Consider the following 24361-nt stretch of genomic DNA (forward strand, 5'->3'; position numbering starts at 1 on the left):
CGCCTGCATCCCTCTTTGCTTTTCGGCGGGACCGGCCCTCTTTTTGGCGACGGTCCCCTGCTTCCGCACGCATCCCTCTTTGCTTTTCGGCGGGACCGGCCCTCTTTCTGGCGACGGTCCCCCGCTTCCGCCCGCTTCCCTCTTTGCTTTTCGGTGGGACCGCCCTCTTTTTGGCGACGGTCCCCTGCTTCCGCCCGCATCCCTCTTTGCTTTTCGGCGGGACCGGCCCTCTTTCTGGCGACGGTCCCCCGCTTCCGCCCGCATCCCTCTTTGCTTTTCGGCGGGGCCGGCCCTCTTTCTGGCGACGGTCCCCCGCTTCCGCCCGCATCCCTCTTTGCCTTTCGGCGGGACCGGCCCTCTTTCTGGCGACGATCCCCCGCTTCCGCCCGCATCCCTCTTTGCTTTTCGGCGGGTCCGGCCCACCTTCTGGCGACGGTCGCCCGCTTCCGCCCGCATCCCTCTTTGCTTTTTAACGGGACCGGCCCTCTTTCTGGCGACGGTCCCCCGCTTCCGCCCGCATCCCTCTTTGCTTTTCGGCGGAACCGGCCTTTTTTCTGGCGACAGTCCCCCGCTTCCGCCCTCATCCCTCTTTGCTTTTTGGCGGGACCGGCCCTTTTTCTGGCGACGGTCCCCGCTTCCGCCCGCATCCCTCTTTGCTTTTTGGAGGGACCGGCCTTTTTTCTAGCGACGGTCCCCCGCTTCCGCCCGCATCCCTCTTTGCTTTTCGGCGGGACCGGCCCTCTTTCTGGCGACGGTCCTTCGCTTCCGCCCGCTTCCCTCTTTGCTTTTCGGTGGGACCGGCCCTCTTTTTGGCGATGGTCCCCTGCTTCCGCCTGCATCCCTCTTTGCTTTTCGGCGGGAGCGGCCCTCTTTTTGGCGACGGTCCCCTGCTTCCGCACGCATCCCTCTTTGCTTTTTGGAGGGACCGGCCCTCTTTCTGGCGACGGTCCCCCGCTTCCGCCCGCATCCCTCTTTGCTTTTCGGCGGGACCGGCCCTCCTTCTGGCGACGGTCCCCCGCTTCCGCCCGCATCCCTCTTTGCTTTTCGGCGGGACCGGCCCTCCTTCTGGCGACGGTCCCCCGCTCGGCCCGCATCCCTCTTTGCTTTTCGGCGGGGCCGGCACTCTTTCTGGTGACGGTCCCCCGCTTCCGCCCGCATCCCTCTTTGCCTTTCGGCGGTACCGGCCCTCTTTCTGGCGACGGTCCCCCGCTTCCGCCCGCATCCCTCCTTGCTTTTCAGGAGGACCGACCCTCTTTCTGGCGACGATCCCCCGCTTCCGCCCGCATCCCTCTTTGCTTTTCGGCGGGACCGGCTCTCCTTCTGACGACGGTCGCCCGCTTCCGCCCGCATCCCTCTTTGCTTTTTGGCGGGACCGGCCCTCTTTCTGACGACGGTCCTCCGCTTCCGCCCGCATCCCTCTTTGCTTTTTGGCGGAACCGGCCTTTTTTCTGGCGACGGTCCCCCGCTTCCGCCCTCATCCCTCTTTGCTTTTTGGCGGGGCCGGCCCTTTTTCTGGCGACGGTCCCCGCTTCCGCCCGCATCCCTCTTTGCTTTTTGGGGGACTGGCCCTTTTTCTGGCGACGGTCCCCCGCTTCCGCCGGCATCCCTCTTTGCTTTTTGACGGGACCTGCCCTCCTTCTAGCAACGGTCCCCCGCTTCCGCCGCATCCCTCTTTCCTTTTTGGCGGGATCGGCCCTTTTTCTGGCGACGGTCTTGCGCTTCCGCCCGCATCCCTCTTTGCTTTTTGGCCGGACCGGCCCTTTTTCTGGCGACGGTCCCCCGCTTACGCCCGCATCCCTCTTTGCTTTTTGACGGGACCGGCCCTTTTTCTAGCGACGGTCCCCCGCTTCCGCCCGCATCCCTCTTTGCTTTTTGGCGGGACCGGCCCTCCTTCAGGCGACGTCCCCCGTTCCACCCGCATCCCTCTTTGCTTTTTGACGGGATCGACCCTTTTTCTGGCGACGGTCCCCCGCTTCCGCCCGCATCGTTCTTTGCTTTTTGGCGGTACCGGCCCTCTTTCTGGCGACGGTCCCCCCTCCGCCCGCATCCCTCTTTGCTTTTCGGCGGGGCCGGCACTCTTTCTGGCGACGGTCCCCGCGCTTCCGCCCGCATCCCTCTTTGCCTTTTGGCGGGACCGGCCCTCTTTCTGGCGACGGTCCCCCGCTTCCGCCCGCATCCCTCCTTGCTTTTCGGCAGGACCGACCCTCTCTCTGGCGACGATCCCCCGCTTCCGCCCGCATCCCTCTTTGCTTTTCGGCGGGACCGGCCCTCCTTCTGGCGACGGTCGCCCGCTTCCGCCCGCATCCCTCTTTGCTTTTTGGCGGGATCGGCCCTCTTTCTGACGACGGTCCCCCGCTTCCGCCAGCATCCCTCTTTGCTTTTTGGCGGAAACGGCCTTTTTTCTGGCGACGGTCCCCCGCTTCCGCCCTCATCCCTCTTTGCTTTTTGGCGGGACCGGCCCTTTTTCTGGCGACGGTCCCCGCTTCCGCCCGCATCCCTCTTTGCTTTTTGGGGGACTGGCCCTTTTTCTGGCGACGGTCCCCCGCTTCCGCCGGCATCCCTCTTTGCTTTTTGACGGGACCTGCCCTCCTTCTGGCGACGGTCCCCCGCTTCCGCCGCATCCCTCTTTCCTTTTTGGCGGGATCGGCCCTTTTTCTGGCGACGGTCTTGCGCTTCCGCCCGCATCCCTCTTTGCTTTTTGGCCGGACCGGCCCTTTTTCTGGCGACGGTCCCCCGCTTCCGCCCGCATCCCTCTTTGCTTTTTGACGGGACAGGCCCTTTTTCTAGCGACGGTCCCCCGCTTCCGCCCGCATCCCTCTTTGCTTTTTGGCGGGACCGGCCCTCCTTCTGGCGACGGCCCCCGTTCCACCCGCATCCCTCTTTGCTTTTTGGCGGGACCGGCCCTCTTTCTGGTGACTGTCCCCCGCTTCCGCCCGCATCCCTCTTTGCTTTTTGACGGGATCGACCCTTTCTCTGGCGACGGTCCCCCGCTTCCGCCCGCATCTCTCTTTGCTTTTTGGCGGTACCGGCCCTCTTTCTGGCGACGGTCCCCCCTCCGCCCGCATCCCTCTTTGCTTTTTGGTGGGACCGGCCCTCTTTCTGGCGACGGTCCCCGCTTCCGCCCGCATCCCACTTTGCTTTTTGGCGGGACCGGCCCTCTTTCTGGCGACGGTCCCCGCTTCCGCCCGCATCCCTCTTTGCTTTTCGGCGGGACCGGCCCTCTTTCTGGCGACGGTCCCAGCTTCCGCCCGCATCCCACTTTGCTTTTTGGCGGGACCGACCCCTTTTCTGGTGACAGTCCCCCGCTTCCGCCCGCATCCCTCTTTGCTTTTCGGCGGGGCCGGCCCTCTTTCTGGCGACGGTCCCCCGCTTCCGCCCGCATCCCTCTTTGCTTTTCGGCGGGGCCGGCCCTCTTTCTGGCGACGGTCCCCCGCTTCCGCCCGCATCCCTCTTTGCTTTTTGACGTGATCGGCCCTCCTTCTGGCGACGGTCCCCTGCTTCCGCCCGCATCCCTCTTTGCTTTTTGACGGGATCGACCCTTTTTCTGGCGACGGTCCCCCGCTTCAGCCCGCATCGTTCTTTGCTTTTTGGCGGGAACGTTCCTCCTTCTGGCGACGGTCCCCCGCTTCCGCCCGCATCCCTCTTTGCTTTTTGGCGATACCGGCCCTCTTTCTGGCGACGGTCCCCCGCTTCCGCCCGCATCCCTCTTTGCTTTTTGACGGGATCGACCCTTTTTCTGGCGACGGTCCCCCGCTTCCGTCCGCATCGTTCTTTGCTTTTTGCGGGACCGGTCCTCCTTCTGGCGACGGTCCCCCGCTTCCGCCCGCATCCCTCTTTGCTTTTTGGCGATACCGGCCCTCTTTCTGGCGACGGTCCCCCCTCCGCCCGCATCCCTCTTTGCTTTTTGGTGGGACCGGCCCTCTTTCTGGCGACGGTCCCCGCTTCCGCCCGCATCCCTCTTTGCTTTTCGGCGGGACCGGCCCTCTTTCTGGCGACGGTCCCAGCTTCCGCCCGCATCCCACTTTGCTTTTTGGCGGGACCGGCCCTCCTTCTGACGACGGTCGCCCGCTTCCGCCCGCATCCCTCTTTGCTTTTTGGCGGGACCGGCCCTCTTTCTGACGACGGTCCTCCGCTTCCGCCCGCATCCCTCTTTGCTTTTTGGCGGAACCGGCCTTTTTTCTGGCGACGGTCCCCCGCTTCCGCCCTCATCCCTCTTTGCTTTTTGGCGGGGCCGGCCCTTTTTCTGGCGACGGTCCCCGCTTCCGCCCGCATCCCTCTTTGCTTTTTGGGGGACTGGCCCTTTTTCTGGCGACGGTCCCCCGCTTCCGCCGGCATCCCTCTTTGCTTTTTGACGGGACCTGCCCTCCTTCTAGCAACGGTCCCCCGCTTCCGCCGCATCCCTCTTTCCTTTTTGGCGGGATCGGCCCTTTTTCTGGCGACGGTCTTGCGCTTCCGCCCGCATCCCTCTTTGCTTTTTGGCCGGACCGGCCCTTTTTCTGGCGACGGTCCCCCGCTTACGCCCGCATCCCTCTTTGCTTTTTGACGGGACCGGCCCTTTTTCTAGCGACGGTCCCCCGCTTCCGCCCGCATCCCTCTTTGCTTTTTGGCGGGACCGGCCCTCCTTCAGGCGACGTCCCCCGTTCCACCCGCATCCCTCTTTGCTTTTTGACGGGATCGACCCTTTTTCTGGCGACGGTCCCCCGCTTCCGCCCGCATCGTTCTTTGCTTTTTGGCGGTACCGGCCCTCTTTCTGGCGACGGTCCCCCCTCCGCCCGCATCCCTCTTTGCTTTTCGGCGGGGCCGGCACTCTTTCTGGCGACGGTCCCCGCGCTTCCGCCCGCATCCCTCTTTGCCTTTTGGCGGGACCGGCCCTCTTTCTGGCGACGGTCCCCCGCTTCCGCCCGCATCCCTCCTTGCTTTTCGGCAGGACCGACCCTCTCTCTGGCGACGATCCCCCGCTTCCGCCCGCATCCCTCTTTGCTTTTCGGCGGGACCGGCCCTCCTTCTGGCGACGGTCGCCCGCTTCCGCCCGCATCCCTCTTTGCTTTTTGGCGGGATCGGCCCTCTTTCTGACGACGGTCCCCCGCTTCCGCCAGCATCCCTCTTTGCTTTTTGGCGGAAACGGCCTTTTTTCTGGCGACGGTCCCCCGCTTCCGCCCTCATCCCTCTTTGCTTTTTGGCGGGACCGGCCCTTTTTCTGGCGACGGTCCCCGCTTCCGCCCGCATCCCTCTTTGCTTTTTGGGGGACTGGCCCTTTTTCTGGCGACGGTCCCCCGCTTCCGCCGGCATCCCTCTTTGCTTTTTGACGGGACCTGCCCTCCTTCTGGCGACGGTCCCCCGCTTCCGCCGCATCCCTCTTTCCTTTTTGGCGGGATCGGCCCTTTTTCTGGCGACGGTCTTGCGCTTCCGCCCGCATCCCTCTTTGCTTTTTGGCCGGACCGGCCCTTTTTCTGGCGACGGTCCCCCGCTTCCGCCCGCATCCCTCTTTGCTTTTTGACGGGACAGGCCCTTTTTCTAGCGACGGTCCCCCGCTTCCGCCCGCATCCCTCTTTGCTTTTTGGCGGGACCGGCCCTCCTTCTGGCGACGGCCCCCGTTCCACCCGCATCCCTCTTTGCTTTTTGGCGGGACCGGCCCTCTTTCTGGTGACTGTCCCCCGCTTCCGCCCGCATCCCTCTTTGCTTTTTGACGGGATCGACCCTTTCTCTGGCGACGGTCCCCCGCTTCCGCCCGCATCTCTCTTTGCTTTTTGGCGGTACCGGCCCTCTTTCTGGCGACGGTCCCCCCTCCGCCCGCATCCCTCTTTGCTTTTTGGTGGGACCGGCCCTCTTTCTGGCGACGGTCCCCGCTTCCGCCCGCATCCCACTTTGCTTTTTGGCGGGACCGGCCCTCTTTCTGGCGACGGTCCCCGCTTCCGCCCGCATCCCTCTTTGCTTTTCGGCGGGACCGGCCCTCTTTCTGGCGACGGTCCCAGCTTCCGCCCGCATCCCACTTTGCTTTTTGGCGGGACCGACCCCTTTTCTGGTGACAGTCCCCCGCTTCCGCCCGCATCCCTCTTTGCTTTTCGGCGGGGCCGGCCCTCTTTCTGGCGACGGTCCCCCGCTTCCGCCCGCATCCCTCTTTGCTTTTCGGCGGGGCCGGCCCTCTTTCTGGCGACGGTCCCCCGCTTCCGCCCGCATCCCTCTTTGCTTTTTGACGTGATCGGCCCTCCTTCTGGCGACGGTCCCCTGCTTCCGCCCGCATCCCTCTTTGCTTTTTGACGGGATCGACCCTTTTTCTGGCGACGGTCCCCCGCTTCAGCCCGCATCGTTCTTTGCTTTTTGGCGGGAACGTTCCTCCTTCTGGCGACGGTCCCCCGCTTCCGCCCGCATCCCTCTTTGCTTTTTGGCGATACCGGCCCTCTTTCTGGCGACGGTCCCCCGCTTCCGCCCGCATCCCTCTTTGCTTTTTGACGGGATCGACCCTTTTTCTGGCTACGGTCCCCCGCTTCCGTCCGCATCGTTCTTTGCTTTTTGCGGGACCGGTCCTCCTTCTGGCGACGGTCCCCCGCTTCCGCCCGCATCCCTCTTTGCTTTTTGGCGATACCGGCCCTCTTTCTGGCGACGGTCCCCCCTCCGCCCGCATCCCTCTTTGCTTTTTGGTGGGACCGGCCCTCTTTCTGGCGACGGTCCCCGCTTCCGCCCGCATCCCTCTTTGCTTTTCGGCGGGACCGGCCCTCTTTCTGGCGACGGTCCCAGCTTCCGCCCGCATCCCACTTTGCTTTTTGGCGGGACCGGCCCTCTTTCTGGCGACGGTCCCCGCTTCCGCCCGCATCCCTCTTTGCTTTTCGGCGATACCGGCCCTCTTTTTGGCGACGGTCCCAGCTTCCGCCCGCATCCCACTTTGCTTTTTGGCGGGACCGGCCCTCTTTCTGGCGACGGTCCCCGCTTCCGCCCGCTTCCCTCTTTGCTTTTCGGCGGGACCGGCCCTCTTTCTGGCGACGGTCCCCCGCTTCCGCCCGCTTCCCTCTTTGCTTTTCGGTGGCATCGGCCCTCTTTTTGGCGACGGTCCCCTGCTTCCGCCTGCATCCCTCTTTGCTTTTCGGCGGGACCGGCCCTCTTTTTGGCGACGGTCCCCTGCTTCTGCACGCATCCCTCTTTGCTTTTCGGCGGGACCTGCCCTCTTTCTGGCGACGGTCCCCCGCTTCCGCCCGCTTCCCTCTTTGCTTTTCGGTGGGACCGGCCCTCTTTTTGGCGACGGTCCCCCGCTTCCGCCCGCATCGTTCTTTGCTTTTTGCGGGACCGGTCCTCCTTCTGGCGACGGTCCCCCGCTTCCGCCCGCATCCCTCTTTGCTTTTTGGCGATACCGGCCCTCTTTCTGGCGACGGTCCCCCCTCCGCCCGCATCCCTCTTTGCTTTTTGGTGGGACCGGCCCTCTTTCTGGCGACGGTCCCCGCTTCCGCCCGCATCCCTCTTTGCTTTTCGGCGGGACCGGCCCTCTTTCTGGCGACGGTCCCAGCTTCCGCCCGCATCCCACTTTGCTTTTTGGCGGGACCGGCCCTCTTTCTGGCGACGGTCCCCGCTTCCGCCCGCATCCCTCTTTGCTTTTCGGCGGGACCGGCCCTCTTTTTGGCGACGGTCCCCTGCTTCTGCACGCATCCCTCTTTGCTTTTCGGCGGGACCGGCCCTCTTTCTGGCGACGGTCCCCCGCTTCCGCCCGCATCCCTCTTTGCTTTTCGGCGGGACCGGCCCTCTTTCTGGCGACGGTCCCCCGCTTCCGCCCGCATCCCTCTTTGCTTTTCGGCGGGGCCGGCCCTTTTTCTGGCGACGGTCCCCCGCTTCCGCCCGCATCCCTCTTTGCCTTTCGGCGGGACCGGCCCTCTTTCTGGCAACGGTCCCCCGCTTCCGCCGCATCCCTCTTTCCTTTTTGGCGGGATCGGCCCTTTTTCTGGCGACGGTCTTGCGCTTCCGCCCGCATCCCTCTTTGCTTTTTGACGGGACCGACCCTTTTTCTGGCGACGGTCCCCCGCTTCCGCCCGCATCCCTCTTTGCTTTTTGGCGGGACCGGCCCTCCTTCTGGCGACGGTCCCCCGCTTCCGCCCGCATCCCTCTTTGCTTTTTGACGGGATCGACCCTTTTTCTGGCGACGGTCCCCCACTTCCGCCCGCATCGTTCTTTGCTTTTCGGCGGGACCAGCCCTCTTTCTGGCAACGGTCCCCCGCTTCCGCCCGCATCCCTCTTTGCCTTTCGGCGGGACCGACCCTCTTTCTGGCGACGGTCCCCCGCTTCCGCCCGCATCCCTCCATGCTTTTCGGCTGGACCGGCCCTCTTTCTGGCGACGATCCCCCGCTTTCCACCCGCATCCCTCTTTGCTTTTCGGCGGGACCGGCCCTCCTTCTGGCGACGGTCGCCCGCTTCCGCCCGCATGCCTCTTTGCTTTTTGGCGGGACCGGCCCTCTTTCTGGCGACGGTCCCCCGCTTCCGCCCGCATCCCTCTTTGCTTTTCGGCGGAACCGGCCTTTTTTCTGGCGACGGTCCCCCGCTTCCGCCCTCATCCCTCTTTGCTTTTTGGCGGGACCGGCCCTTTTTATGGCGACGGTCCCCGCTTCCGCCCGCATCCCTCTTTGCTTTTTGGAGGGACCGGCCCTTTTTCTGGCGACGGTCCCCCGCTTCCGCCCGCATCCCTCTTTGCTTTTTGGTGGGACCGGCCCTCTTTCTGGCGACGGTCCCCGCTTCCGCCCGCATCCCACTTTGCTTTTTGGCGGGACCGGCCCTCTTTCTGGCGACGGTCCCCGCTTCCGCCCGCATCCCTCTTTGCTTTTCGGCGGGACCGGCCCTCTTTCTGGCGACGGTCCCCTGCTTCCGCCCGCTTCCCTCATTGCTTTTCGGCGGGACCGGCACTCCTTCTGGCGACGGTCCCCCGCTTCCGCCCGCATCCCTCTTTTCTTTTCGGCGGGACCGGCCCTCTTTTTGGCGACGGTCCCCTGCTTCCGCCCGCATCCCTCTTTGCTTTTTAGCGTTACCGGCCCTCTTTCTGGCGACGGTCCCCCCTCCTCCCGCATCCCTCTTTGCTTTTCGGCGGGACCGGCCCTCCTTCTGGCGACGGTCCCCCGCTTCCGCCCGCATCCCTCTATGCTTTTCGGCGGGACCGGCCCTCCTTCTGGCGACGGTCCACCGCTCCGCCCGCATCCCTCTTTGCTTTTCGGTGGGACCGGATCTGTTTTTGGCGACGGTCCCCTGCTTCCGCCCGCATCCCTCTTTAATTTTCGGCGGGACCGGCCCTCTTTCTGGCGACGGTCCCCCGCTTCCGCCCGCATCCCTCTTTGCTTTTCGGCGGGACCGGCCCTCTTTCTGGCGATGGTCCCCCGCTTCCGCCCGCATCCCTCTTTGCCTTTCGGCGGGACCGGCCCTCTTTCTGGCGACGGTCCCCCGCTTCCGCCCGCATCCCTCCTTGCTTTTCGGCGGGACCGGCCCTCTTTCTGGCGACGATCCCCCGCTTTCCACCCGCATCCCTCTTTGCTTTTCGGCGGGACCGGCCCTCCTTCTGGCGACGGTCGCCCGCTTCCGCCCGCATGCCTCTTTGCTTTTTGGCGGGACCGGCCCTCTTTCTGGCAACGGTCCCCCACTTCCGCCCGCATCCCTCTTTGCTTTTCGGCGGAACCGGCCTTTTTTCTGGCGACGGTCCCCCGCTTCCGCCCTCATCCCTCTTTGCTTTTTGGCGGGACCGGCCCTTTTTCTGGCGACGGTCCCCCGCTTCCGCCCGCATCCCTCTTTGCTTTTTGACGGGACCGGCTCTTTTTCTGGCGACGGTCCCCCGCTTCCGCCCGCATCCCTCTTTGCTTTTTGGCGGGAACGGCCCTCCTTCTGGCGACGGTCCCCCGCTTCCACCCGCATCCCTCTTTGCTTTTTGGCGGGACCGGCCCTCTTTCTGGCGACGGTCCCCTGCTTCCGCCCGCATCCCTCTTTGCTTTATGACGGGATCGACCCTTTTTCTGGCGACGGTCCCCCGCTTCCGCCCGCATCCTTCTTTGCTTTTTGGCGGGACCGGTCCTCCTTCTGGCGATTGTCCCCCGCTTCCGCCCGCATCCCTTTTTGCTTTTTGGCGGTACCGGCCCTCTTTCTGGCGACGGTCCCCCCTCCTCCCGCATCCCTCTTTGCTTTTTGGTGGGACCGGCCCTCTTTCTGGCGACGGTCCCCGCTTCCGCCCGCATCCCACTTTGCTTTTTGGCGGGACCGGCCCTTTTTCTGGCGACGGTCCCCCGCTTCCGCCCGCATCCCTCTTTGCTTTTTGGCGGGACCGGCCCTTTTTCTGGCGACCGTCCCCCGCTTCCGCCCACTTCCGTCTTTGCTTTTTGGCGGGGCCGGCCCTTTTTCTGGCGAAGGTCCCCCGCTTCCGTCCATAACCTTGGGTCTCTTTTGTGCTCAGATAAAACTGCCTTCTTTCACATCTTCTCTTTTTTTTGTGTCATGAATTTCTTTACAGAGTCTATTCATAGAAATCCAGAGAACCAGGTGGCCAAGTATTTGCTCGACAATGAACTTCGTGATGGTGCTTATCCGGACCTGTGAGGAATATGGTCAAGCTACAGGAGCCAAAGTCAACTGCGGGAGGTTGGAGTCCATAGTACGTCCCCTTTCTCCATCCAGCTGGACTTTATGAAGATCCTGGGAGTCACATTCGGAAAAGATCATGCAGTCCTAGAGTATTGGCAAAATCTCTTGCCCAAAGTCAACGTAAAGATGGACTGTGGAGCCTCAGACAGCTGACCCTCGAGGGAGAGACACTTGTACTGCGCAATGATATCCTGCCTGTGCCCCATGACATGGCGGACGCCTGGTTAACCCATTTCATCGTCAGTCCTGGTGCTGTCCTGACAATCTTTTGCTTCAGTTTTGCAATTTCCTTGCAATTTCCTGCTCTTCAACAATAGGCACTATTTGGCCAAGACCCAGCATGCATTTTTCTGGAGTTTTTTAATACAGTTTTTCCGCTCTCTTGAGGCTTAATGCCTTATGGTGTTCAGGTTGAAAAATGCATGGATGAATTAAACACTATTGTATTACCCTAATTTCTCATGATGAATTTCTTCTCATAAATTACCAAGCACAGGCGTTTTCATCCTTTTTACCTATGTATTGTAGATATTATTCATATAAATTGCATTAACTCCTCCCTTTTTCCTTTGTATTAAAAAATTGTTTTCAATGAGACCGCTTATACAGCAGCTCCATCGCAGTGCCGCGATTTTCGAGCGGTGGCTGTTCTATTTTTGTCTGTTTAGCGCACCTCATCAATGGTGAGGTATGTTAAACTCCGCTGTCAGCCGCAGCTCCCTGAGGCTAAAAGCGAAAGTAAAATTGCGGCAAACCACCGTGATTTAAATCGCGGTGCTTACCGTAACGCATGTGTGAGGGAGACCTTAGGCTGCGGTCACACAGGATGGAAATCCCGCGGAAATCTCACGCGAATTTCCGCAGTGGGACAGCACGGAAATTCCACAAGATTTCCGCAGCTTGAAGTCCAGCGGGTTTTCAAGCGGCTTATTCCTCTGCGGCCAGCTCTTCCCCATTAACCCCTTGAGTGGCACGCCCGGAAAATTTCCTGGGACGAGCTCCACTGCTCATAGCAACATAGCCCGGAAGATTTCCGGGCTATGTATCACTATGGGAGCTGCAGAGCACAATGTCACAAGCTGTGACAGTGTGCTCTGCATGCACAGACCCACAGAGAACAAAGCAAGGGCTTTGAAAAACCAGCAGAAGATATTGCCGACATGTCGGCAACCTCCTGCTTTGTTTACAGGTTGCCATAGAGACCATCGGCTTGTCAGAAGCAAGCCGATGGTTTCTGTGGCAGGGAGAGCTGGTTGTTAGCTGTCAGAGGACAGCTAGGTACTAGCTCTTACAGCAGAGATCAGAGAAAACCTCTGGTCTCTGCTGTGTTAACCCTTTACATGCTGCAGTCTATGTGACTGCAGCATGTAAAGGGTTGTCACTGCAGCATGTAAAGGGCTGTCACCATCAGACCCCCGGAATGTGATCAGGGGTCCTGATGGGTCCCTGTGGAAGTCCCCTAAAGGGACAAAAAAAAAAAATTTTTTTTAAAGTAAAAAAATTATTAAAAAAAAACAAAAAACACTTGTCTCCCTTTACTTTGTAAAAAATCAAAAATACAATCACACATGTGGTATCCATGCGTCGTAATGACCCAGAGAAGGAAGTTAATACATTATTTAACCCCTTAATGACATGGCCCCTTTTTTTCTTTTTTCCCCATTTCTTTTGTTCCTCCCCCCTGTTTAAAAAATCACAACTTGTCCCGCAAAAAACAAGCCCTCATATGGCCATGTCAATGGAAAAATGAAAAAGTTATGGCTCTTGAGACACAACTGCAAAACTAGTTGAAATTCAATGATTAGACCATTTTAAAAAACCTGCCCTGGTGGGCACGACAGGGTGGTAGAAAACCTGCCACTCAAGGGGTTAAGAAGGGAGTTGGCCGCAGTGGAAACGGCAATAATATTGACATGCTGCGGCTTGGATTTCCGTGCGCCATGTTAATTTCAGCGCAGCTTGGCCGCAGCATGTGGACTAGAATTTTGCAAATCTCGTCCAATTTGCTGCTTCATCCCGGGATTAGAATTGCCAGTGGAATTTCCTTGCAGAAAGTCTGCACCGAAATTCTGCGGCAATTCTGGATTGTGTGAACCCAGCCATAGGGTACACGTAACAGAATCGATGCAGGTTTTCCACAGCGGAATATTTACATCACATTCTGCACCATTGTTGATTTTTTTTGTATTTTATTAAACAGATTTGCAACAGATTTCGCCCTTTGACTTGGCACCGCAGCAGACGTCACCCCTTTGAAGTCCACACCAATTGTGCGTTTTTTTTACATGGAATTTGATGCAGATTTTGGTCCAAATTCTCCTTCCGGAAAATCCGCACTGGTTCCACTACGTGTGAATGTCCACGGTAATTCTGCCTCCAAAGTACGCGTCTTTTTGACGCATTTTTCATGTGAATTCATATTCAGAATTTGCCGCCATATATATATGGAGGATACACTGAAAAATATAGTACAATTGTTTTTGGCCACCATTATTATGGCCGTGAGAAGCGGCGCGCTGCACAACAACTACACAGTGATGTTCGTTTGCTGCGTGATGCCAATCTCCAAACATTATAGTGCATGCTGCAGTTCTCTTTCACATGAATGATGTGTTTTTTCACACACCTAAGTATGAGTGGCCCAATAAAAATCAATGGGCTATTGCATGTTGCGCAAATCTTGGCCACTTTGGTGTTTAAGCTCGGCCTTAAGATTGCCGGCGGAATTTCCGCCCCATCTGAACCCAGCCTTACAGTACAATCCAGAGGCAGGAGTTTTCAAAAATATTCACACGGTGCTGAAATTTTCTGCGACAAATCTGCAGAATGTCCATTTATGTTACAGAATTCAATTCTTGAACTACAGGGGTTAGGATCTGCAATAAAAAACTGCAGCCAAATGGGCACCATTTAGCTGTGGATGTGGTGTGAATTGTGTCATAACTCGGCATCTCCTTACACAATCACAATTTATGGGTAAGTCCCATGGACGTTTTTTCACTGCATAATACGCTGCTTTTTCCATCATGTGGCGTCTCTCACCAGCATATACATGTCATGTGCAACGCCCCGATCTGGTGGCCATAAGGCACTTGTTTCATGGGCCTTCTGCAATCATCACTGACCCCTTCCACTCTGTAGGCGCTGCGTCCGAACACCGCAGAACTCCAGGCGTCGTCGATGTCACCAGCACAAGGGTGTCACACAAGAAATATGCGGCACTACTGTTACCTTGGGCTTCCTCATCCATAGGACCAACCTCTCCTGCTCCGTAGGAGACGTGTCCTTAGCAAACAGGATCCCCGATGCCGTGGACACCATTTCCATTGAGGCGTTTTCCCGCAAAACAACTTTCTTCTACCCCTGGATAACGGTGCAGCAGCTCCTGTGAGGTCTGATTGTACTGAAAGTGGAAGTCAGGTGACCACTGCAGCCAATCAGAGGTCACAGTTTGTATTTTTTATTATTTTATTGCATGGACAGCTGTTGAAAAAAAAATTAAAGCGGTTGCCTGGCTTTAAAAAAAAATTTAATTTTTCAATCGACATAGCTGCCTCGAGGTGTTGTTTTTTGCAGGACAAGCTGTAGTTTTCTATGGTACAACTTATCGTACTGAAAAACTTTAAAATATTTCTCCGTGGTATGAAATGGAAAAAACCCTTGTGCTATTTTGGGGGGCATCTTGTGTTTACGGCGTACCTGGTGCAGCTGACTTTATTCTGTGGGTCAGGATGAATAAAGCATAAATTTGATACGGCCATATTTTCTTTCACTACTTTCAAAAAAAATATTTTTTGTAAAGAAAAAAAAGGTACGTACTAAAAGTTTCATTGTCATCTTCTAACCCCGTGACTTTACTTTTCTGTCGATGAGGCTGTAGGAGGGCTCATTTGTGTGCAGCACATCCTGCAGTTTCTATTGGTATTATTTTCAGATACATCATGACTCTTTAAATGCTTCTTAAATCTTTTCTTCGAGACAGGATGACCAAAAACAACACAATTTTAGTGTTGTGTATTTCTTTTCACTGTGTGGGATAAATCTTTTTGTTTGTTTTACAAATTCATTGATAGGACTTTAATAAATCCAATGTTAAAAATAAGAAGGGGGGGGGGTTGAAACGTTCCCTTTTTTTCTTAAGGTAAACAGATTTCTAATTTTTACATTTTTTTGTTTGTTCCCACAGGGAACTTTAAACTTGCAATCATTTGAATGCTTATAACATACTGCAATTTCTCAGTATCACAGTATATTGTATTTTTGCAGACATTCTATAGGCGAAAATCCATGGCAGCTCTCAGGCCTCCACAATGAATGGCACCCCGAGATCTCAGAGATCGGCAGACAGTGGGAGCCCCTTCTGTTGGGCCATTTAAATGCTGCTGCCAGTACTGACCACAAGATGTAAAGGCTAGAGATAAGTGAGCACGCTCGGTAAGGTCAGTTACTTGAGCGAGCCTTGCTCATCTCAAGTAACTGCCTTCTTCTCCGAGCGTGCTCGGTGAGGTAGCGGGGGTCGGCAGGGAAAAGCGGAGGGGAGCGGGATGTCTCTCTCTTCCACCCCACCCCCACCGCGCGCGCACGCTCGGAGGAGAGGGCAGTTAGTCGAGATGAGCGAGGCTCGCTCGAATATCTGACCTTGCCAAGCGTGCTTGCTCATATCTAGTATAGGCCCATTTAAACACAATTACTATCACTCAAAAGATGTCTTTTGAGCAATAATCGGGTTTCCATTTATAGCGCAAGGTGATTGCTCAAACGTTGAGCGATCACCTTGCGCTCCAATCGGGGGATGCGGAAGACAAGCGGGGCTGCATGTCTTCTGCATCCAGCTGTTCCCTGCTCAGAGTGACTGGCTGTTATACAGCCAAGCGCTCCGAGCGGGGGATGAAGAACACAGCTGGACAGCTGTGTTCTTTATATCCCCCGCCTGTCTTCAGAGAGCAGGATACAACTGAAACAATAGTATCAGCTGTATTCCGCTGTGAATGCCTGATAACTGATCGCTATCTTTCAGCATGCTGAAAGTTCAGCGACTGCTTAACGAAAACTGGACAATGTCAGTGCAATTAGACACAACGATTATCACTCAAAAGACGGCTTTTGAGCGATAATCGTTGTCTAAACGGGCCTTTACTTGTTAATAGCCAGATAGGGCCCACTTCATACAAACCCCATGCATATCCGATGTACATCAGCTGTCAGCCAAAGGTTAAAACAAATCAATATTAGTGCCCAATATGTAATGACTAATGAAAATTTAAATTAATTTTAATACTTAACATGTACATTTACAGTACAAAATACTATACATATATGATTTCATACAGAGGGATGTGACGATCATGGTTTTCCCAATTCAGTCTCTGAGTCTCTTTTTGACTCCTTTCCAAACAACAGGTTTACTACAGGCTGCCTTATCATCCTCCTCCTCCTCACTCTCCTCTCCAGAGGCTTCATCACTTCCTTTCGCAGCATCACTACTACCCTCTTCTTCTTCCTCATCAGACGACTCTTCTTCATCACTTTCATCATTTGTTAATCTGAAAAATTACAAACATCTTTTTAAGACTGCATAGATACCAAATGCCGGTGACAACGGAATAGAAAAGGTCATTGCCAATTATACAGCTAAAGGCTACATTCCCTCATCGTAAAGCATTCCGCTCTGGATTTTGGTGCAAATCAGGCCAACTTTGTCATGGATTTCAACTCCATTTATGAAACGGTGAAATCAGCGCTAAGAATCCGCAGCATGGATTGACAAGATGCAGAATTAAAATCTGCACTGTAGGTTATTTTACGCGACGGATTTCCACTGCAGCGTTTGCTTGAGATTCCTTGAAGTCTCATCCACACTGCTGATTCTGTACAATCCTGTGGATTTTCTGCAGCCAATTCTGCTGTGGAAGGTTTGCAGCCTTTTCACGATCTATCAGCATATTTGCATCAGTATTGCAATTATTTTCTATTGGACAAATGCCGACAACATTTGCCCAGTAGATCGCAAAAGGCAAATACTGATGACAAACGGCTGTCACGTCATCTAAAACAGGGGTCCCCAACCACCGGTCCGCAGACCGGGGCCGGGCCGTTAGGAGGTCAGCGCCGGTGCGCGGAACTTTTCTTCTAAACACAAGGCCTGCGGGCAGAATCGGGCCCGCTGCCTTGTGCTATGTGGCCCGCAGCGTGCCGACACCGCTGACCACTGAGGCGATTACCAGCGGGGGCGCCCCAGCTCCCCGCTGGTAATCGCGCTGGTCCCGGCACACACTGACCTCCGTGTGCAACCAGGAACCTCCTCCCCGAGTTCCCTGCTCATTAGTTCCGCAGGAGAGGACTCGGGGAGGAAGCGTGCCGGGCTGCACACTGACGTCTGGGCAAGCAGAGAGGGACCGACGATGACAGCGGGGAGGAGGTAAGTATATGGGTTGAAGGGGGGGGGGGTTCTGGTTATTACTGAGGGGTGGGGGCTGCTTACTACTGGGGGGGCTGCCTGTTACTGGGGGGGGGCTGCTTACAACTGGGGGGGCTGTTTATTACGGGGGGGCTGCTTACAACTGGGGGGGGGGCTGCTTATTACTGTTATTACTGGGGGGGTCTGCTTACTACTGGGGGGTCTGCTTACTACTGGGGGAAGCTGCTTACTACTGGGGGGCCTGCTTACTACAGGAGGGGCTGCCTATTACTAAGGGAGGGGACTGCCTATTACTGGGGGGGGCTGCTTATTACTGAGGGGGGGGGCTACTTATTACAGGCAGAGGCGCTGCTAATTACTGGGGGGCTGCTAATTACTGGGGGGGAGATAAATGATATGCTGCCCTATGTGTGTGCTGGGGGGGGAGATAAATTATATGCTGCCCTATGTGTGTGCTGGGGGGGAGGGGGGAGATAAATTATATGTTGCCCTATGTGTGTGCTGGGGGGGGATAAATTATATGTTGCCCTATGTGTGTGCTGGGGGAGGGATATATTATATACTGCCCTATGTGTGTACTGCCAGGACATTCTAAATGTCATAATTAAATAAGAATGCACTAAACTCCAACCCCCTTCATAACCCCGCCCCATATAACCAAAGCCCCGCCTATGTCCCGCCCAACCTTGCCGGGCCTTGTAAAAATGTTCTTGCTTGAAGCCGGTCCCTGGTGCCAAAAAGGTTGGGGACCACTGATCTAAAACATGTCCATAATGCCCATCAGTTAAGGCTTTACAATCATAGCAATAAAATGGTGCAGCTCTACAAATGGTTAAAAATCTACACTTTTGCGATGACAGGACCCAAAATTGCTAGTGGTACCTGAAAGGACCAGTGATCTGCAACTGTAATGTCGCAGGGTAAGGCAGTGCCAACCACAGCGTCAGAGCCTAAAGGAGCGCCAGTGAGAGGTTCACCTCCTCTTATCTGCTTAGGAGGAGGGGGAGATGGAAGTAGGGAGGTGAGGGGTGGTAGTGCCATACTTACGAATCCCATTTACTCACCGTGTCTTTATTATCTTCATTTCAGCTCCCAGCTAGGGGATAAGCGCAGAGACCTAGAGAGCAGGAAGGCCCGCCTGCTATGGGCCTGCAGGAGGGGTAAACTGTATCTCAGTGCCTGCAGGAGGGGTATAGCTAGTGGGAGGGACAAGCTCTTATTGTGCTCTGTGTCCATCTCCTAGCGGTAGCAGCTTTACCCAATGACACAGACAAGTAATTGTCTGCGTGCTGTTCACTCCAAAAAACCTTTACAGCAGCACTTCTAGTATGATGTCACAAGCACATGGAGGGTCAATGTAATCAGAATGGTCCCTGTACAAACAGTCAATTGGGAAGGCTTTGGCTCCACCACAGTGACTCCGAGGGCCCAAGTAACAGATTGCACATGCAGCTGTGAAGGTATGTTTTTGGGGTTGAATCAGACAATTGCAATTTTAATAACTACATATGTAGAATGCTTGTAAAAATTGCTAGACCATCATGCTCCTTGTTTATCTCAAAAACTGGTGACGGGTTCCCTTTAAAATTTGAAAGGGGGTGCTGTTACATTTGTGTCTACAGCCAGCATTTGCAAAAAAGCAGTACTGTAAGTGACAGTTTGGCACAAACAATTGTGTATCGAGAGTTTAAAGAAGGCCGTTTACTTCTAATGATCTCTGCAGCATTATATAATGTACATATGATAATATGCTATGTATACTAGGAGCCTCTTTAAGATATATGCTATATGTGATCGACTATCTGCAGATGATTTCTATGTCTAATGCTATAATATTCTATAGGTCTTAGTGATCCCTTCGTCATCCTTGATCTCTGTCCCCATCATATTTTCCCAATGGTGAAAGGTCAACGAACACAAGTTAAAGCTAAAACTTTACACCCAGTGTATGATGAGCTGTTTTACTTGTAAGTATATGAGTAACAGTTTTCTTCTATTTTAAAGGGAAAATGTCACTAAACTATTATAATGTACTAGCTGATATACACGGCTTCGCCCGAGTTAATTTGGTACTGGTGTTTATCTGGTGTTCACACGGAAAATCTTATGTAGTTGTGGTTACTTTAGAGATACCGGAAAAACATATGTTCACCATTTTGCATAGTTCTCTTGCGTTACCCAGGAAACACCACGTGGAGGTAACCATGCAACGTTTCCTTTATATAAAATGACATCAGGAAGTGAGAGAATTAGATTTCATACGTAAAATTTGGACGCTAATTCTTTTGCACTTAGAATTGAATAATTGATTTGGGACCCATTAGCTTTTCCTATTTATGACATAATCAATGCCCGTGCCAAATTTCACGTTTCTATGACACCGGAAAGTGAGAAAATTACATTCCGTACGTAAAATTTGGACGCTAATTCTTTTGTGCATAGAATTGAATAATCGAGTTGGGACCCATTAGCTTTTCCTATTTATGACATAATCAATGCTCGTGCCAAATTTCAGGTTTCTATGACATTGGTAAGTGAGAAAATTACATTCCGTACATGAAATTTGGACACTAATTCTTTTGCGCATAGAATTGAATAATCGAGTTGGGACCCATTAGCTTTTCTTATTTATGACATAATCAATGCTCGTGCCAAATTTCACATTTCTATGACACCGGAAAGTGAAAAAATTACATTCCGTACATAAAATTTGGACGCTAATTCTTTTGCGCATAGAATTGAACAATCGAGTTGGGACCCATTAGCTTTTCCTATTTATGACATAATCAATGCTCGTGCCAAATTTCACGTTTCTATGACATTGGTAAGTGAGAAAATTACATTCCGTACATAAAATTTGGACGCTATTTCTTTTGCGCATAGAATTGAACAATCGAGTTGGGACCCATTAGCTTTTCCTATTTATGACATAATCAATGCTCGTGCCAAATTTCACGTTTCTATGACACCGGAAAGTGAGAAAATTAGATTCCGCACGTAAAATTTGGACGCTAATTTCTTTGCGCATAGAATTGAATAATTGAGTTGGGACCCATTAGCTTTTCTTTTTTATGACATAATCAATGCTCATGCCAAATTTCACGTTTCTATGACATTGGGAAGTGAAAAAATTACATTCCGTACGTAAAATGTGGACACTAATTCTTTTGCGCATAGAATTGAATAATTGAGTTGGGACCCATTAGCTTTTCCTATTTATGACCTAATCAATGCTCGTGCCAAATTTCACGTTTCTATGACACCGGAAAGTGAGAAAATTACATTCCGTACGTAGAATTTGGACGCTAATTCTTTGGTGCTTAGAATGGAATAATCGAGTTGGAACCCATTAGCTTTTCCTATTTATGACATAATCAATGCTCCTGCCAAATTTCGAGTTTCTATGACACCCGGAAGTGAGAGAATTAGATTCCGTACGTAAAATTTGGATGCTAATTCTTTTGCGCATAGATTGAATAATCGAGTTGTGACCCATTAACTTTTCCTATTTATGACATATTCAATGCTCGTGCCAAACTTTAAGTTTCTATGACATTGGGAAGTGAGAGATTTAGATTATGTACATTAAATTTCGATTCCAATTCTTTTGCGCTAGAATTGAATAATCAAGTTGGGACCCAATTACTTTTCCTATTTTGGAGATAATCTATGCTTGTGCCAAATTTCATGTTTTTACGACATCGGGAAGTTGGAGAACTTTTGGCGAGTGAGTCAGTGAGTGAGTCAGTGAGTGAGTCAGTGAGTGAGTCAGTGAGGGCTTTCGTCTTTATATATATAGATGGGTAGCTGAAGAGAGATAATTTCAGTGATGTAATGATTATCTCTGAATTCACTTTCACTCCCCCCGCAGCAAGTCTGCAAATAGCCTGTGCACTGTATTCTAATGAAGCATCTAGGAGTCCCCTGTGGTGTTTGTCAGAGTTTAGGAGTCTGGGGGATATATTATAATGCAGAGCACAAATTGTTTGCAGGTTTACTGCGGGGAGTGAAAGTGAGTTCAGATATAATAATGACATGACTGGAATCTGGCTCTTCTGCTTTCTACTCATTATAGTAGCTGCAAGGGAGTTTTCATTGTTACACATTCTCTTTATGGACCATGTAAGGAGTCTAGAAGTGCTTACTCCATGACCCATGCTCCACCTACGTTATGGTTTACCCTAGATCTGAATCCCATAGGCTAAAGTGCAATGCGAGGCAGATGAGGGCTCTTAGAGAAAGCATGGTTTTATTTTTCATCTCAGCATTGTTCCCTTATGTAAATGTAGTTCCTGTTGCTTATATGGCAGCGATATATTCTTCAGCACTCCACACCCTTAGGAGGGTCCCTTTCTAATGGCACAGATAGGTTGTGCTCCTTTCCCGTGAAGCCACAACTCCTAACCGGAAAAGTATTGATTCTTTTTATTGCATCCACTGAAAAAAAATCACATCATAAGTGTGCCGTGTGCCAATGGTAATGTGATATAGAAGTGGTGTTCAATGTCAAGACACTGGGTTACAAGCAGTACATACTCGCTGTAGCCTGACCACCTCTAGGTACAGTATCTGGGTCTTGCTGTAAGTTGAATGTAGAAAACGTCTCAACACTAATGTTTTCAGAGATCAGTATGACGACGTACAGTACATTTTACATGTGGGATTACAATGTTTTATATCTGTATTTTACACTGAATTAATAAAATGTGAAATAAAAGAAGTCTACCTCTCTGTATCCAATATACCGCACCATGAAGGTGACTTCAGTGCTTCGGGATGCAATCTGTTCCCATAGGTAATAAGCATATTGGACTTAAGAAACACTACAAGATTTTTCTTTTATTGGTCCAATTCCCTCTTCCTTACCCCCCACTTACCTGTATGCCTCAATGTGAGTTTCTCAGACTTGCATAGAGCCTAACTTCTGGTCCACATGGCAAACGCAGTGGGATTTGGGTGCAGAGTCATGTGATCTGCCAGCAGCCAGGACTGCAGTTTTTAACATTAGAAAGTCCCATCGACAATCGCGAGCAAAAAGTGGGTGTTTACCCTCAATAGTAAAAGTATACAGATCGCATTGCACATGCATCTGCAGAATCTGGGGACAGACACTGGCCCCAGATTCTACAAATCAAATCCGACCGTGTGCAGGAGCCCTTAATGTTAAAGTACGCTGCAGATTTTCTGCAGCCAATTCTGCTGTGGACATGCCGCACGTTTTGCCCCGTGTAAACACACCCAGAGGTTTTCCTGGATTGAAAAATAGTAAATAATGGGCAGGGAATAGTGGAAAGTAAAAAAAAGCCATACGCCTCTCACTTAAATGCTTCTTCCCTCGTCCAGCGTAGCCCCGGTCCCTGCCGCTTTAATTCTGGAAAAAGCTGCAGCTGAAGCCTGTGATTGGCTGAGAAACATACAATTAAATGGTACAAGTGCTGTAGCTTCTTCCAGAATGAAGGCAGCAGGTATCAGGGTGATTACGCTGGACAAGGGAGGGCATTTAAGAGGTGAGCATGACTTATTTTACACCTTTCCTTGCCCTTTAGATGTTTTCTTTCAGTCCTGGAAAACCCCTTTCCAGGTTAAAGGGGTTGTCCGGTCAGAAACATTACATCTCATTACTTCTGTTTGCCCATTTCCATGCACTTTTTAATATACATTGTGCATGGAAAATGATGCAAACAGAAGTTATTGACTTACCTTTAGGGGTGCCCCCCCTGTGTTGCTCCTCCGTCGTCCATGGTTACGACAAGTCTTCTGTTCTTCTTGTCGGGCCGGCTCCATGTCTTGACGGGACGTCGGGGACGCGCTTCTTGCTTCCTGGTTGTTCTCTCTACTGCGCATGTGCAGTAGAGCTTCAGCGGCTGGGAAGCTCTGGTCTGCCTGCAGGGGACGTGCTGCTGCTTGATCTTCTTGGTAAGGTAAGAACCTGAAGGGGGGGTTTGGGGGGATGGGGGGTGCTGGTGGGGGCCGGGCTGTCAGATGCAGTGGGGAAAGGGGGAGGGGAGGGGGGTGCTAGTAGTGCCGGCGGCCGGGCTGTCAGATGCCGAGTGTGGGGGGGGGGGGGGGGGGTGCTGGTGGCACTGTGGGGAGGTCCTTGTGGGGGGGTGCATTGTGTGTGGGCACTGTGAAGGGGGGGCTGTGGGGGGGTGGGGGAACTGGAGGGGGACACTGTGGAGGGGGCACTGTAAGGTGTGTGTGTGTGTGTAGGGCATGTTTGGTGCTACTTTCACTTTCAATAGCAGACCATCGTCTGCTATTGAAAGTGCCGCTAGAGATCAGGATCTGCTCCTACTGCTGTGACAGGTGTAGCAGGAGATTTCTTCATCTCCCCAGCATGTCCCCTCATCACTGGACACTGGGACACTGTTGTCACAGTGTCCAGTGATGAGGGGACATGCCGGGGAGATGAAGGAAACTCTTGCTACTGCTGTCAGAGCAGTAGGAGCAGATCGCACTGCTCTCCCTGCCCTATCATTACTTTGAATGGGGCCGGCCGGCTCCATTCAAAGCAGTGAAGCATGCATGACACTGGTCCTCCAGTCATGTGACCGGTGTCATCGGGAGCGCGCACTGAGGAGAGAAAGGCAGCAGTGCATCATGGGAACTACCCAGCGGCGCCATCTTTGAAAAAATCCTTCAGGCAAGCTTTATATAGGGAAGGAAAGGAATAAAAAGGTGAGCAAAATATAGTTTTTTATGGGTAAAGCTGTAGTGTGTGATGCTTCTCCTCTACAGGGCATTCATGGGGGGAAAAAAAAATCAGTTTCGGCGGCGGACAACCCCTTTAAGAAGTCTGAGAACCAAATAGAAAACTTGAGTGAATGCTGTGAATGTGCTTTATTTTGCACCGTATGAATACAGCCCTAAAAGAGGTGCTGGCGTCACGTGACATTCAATTCTTTAATACTACGTTTATGTACAGCTAGGCCAAGCTGGCACCGCTAATGGGAGAGATCGCAGAGCCACCTGTGACATTCCATCTTGTTTCCCCATGGTTGTTGCGGCGGGCCTCCCGCTCGGGTCACCACAATAGTTTATTACTACAATAAGTCATTTGTCCCCCATCTTTACTACCCGCAGCATCAGAGCGCAGAGCAGCATTGAGCAGATGCTGAGGAGGAGCTGCCGGCAACATCTTGTCTCATAGCTTTGGCCTTCCTGCAACTACACAGAGACTTGCCGATGAACGGGGCGCCAAATCAGGGTCCTTTTCAAATGGAACGATTATTGTTCAAATAAGCGTTGAGTCATGCGAAAACGTCCGTGTTTACACTGCACAATTATTGTTCAACAATTGAATAATGAACCGTAATTCGTTCACATATTGTTCATTTTACGTAAACGAACAAA

General features: G+C 53.3%; 1 protein-coding gene across 1 annotated transcript in view; it reads right to left on the bottom strand.

Moving 5' to 3' along the window:
- LOC136576330 (protein kinase C theta type-like) overlaps positions 1 to 22825 on the bottom strand; it is a 105787-nt gene extending 82962 nt beyond the window's left edge. Inside the window, exon 1 of the mRNA XM_066575530.1 lies at positions 22709 to 22825. Within this exon, the coding sequence (XP_066431627.1) occupies positions 22709 to 22792 (84 nt within the window). The 5' untranslated portion in view covers positions 22793 to 22825. The remainder of the gene's footprint in view (positions 1 to 22708) is intronic.
- Positions 22826 to 24361: the final 1536 nt, after the last annotated feature.

The sequence above is a fragment of the Eleutherodactylus coqui genome, chromosome 1 (assembly GCF_035609145.1).
Source record: "Eleutherodactylus coqui strain aEleCoq1 chromosome 1, aEleCoq1.hap1, whole genome shotgun sequence".
NCBI lineage: Eukaryota > Metazoa > Chordata > Amphibia > Anura > Eleutherodactylidae > Eleutherodactylus > Eleutherodactylus coqui.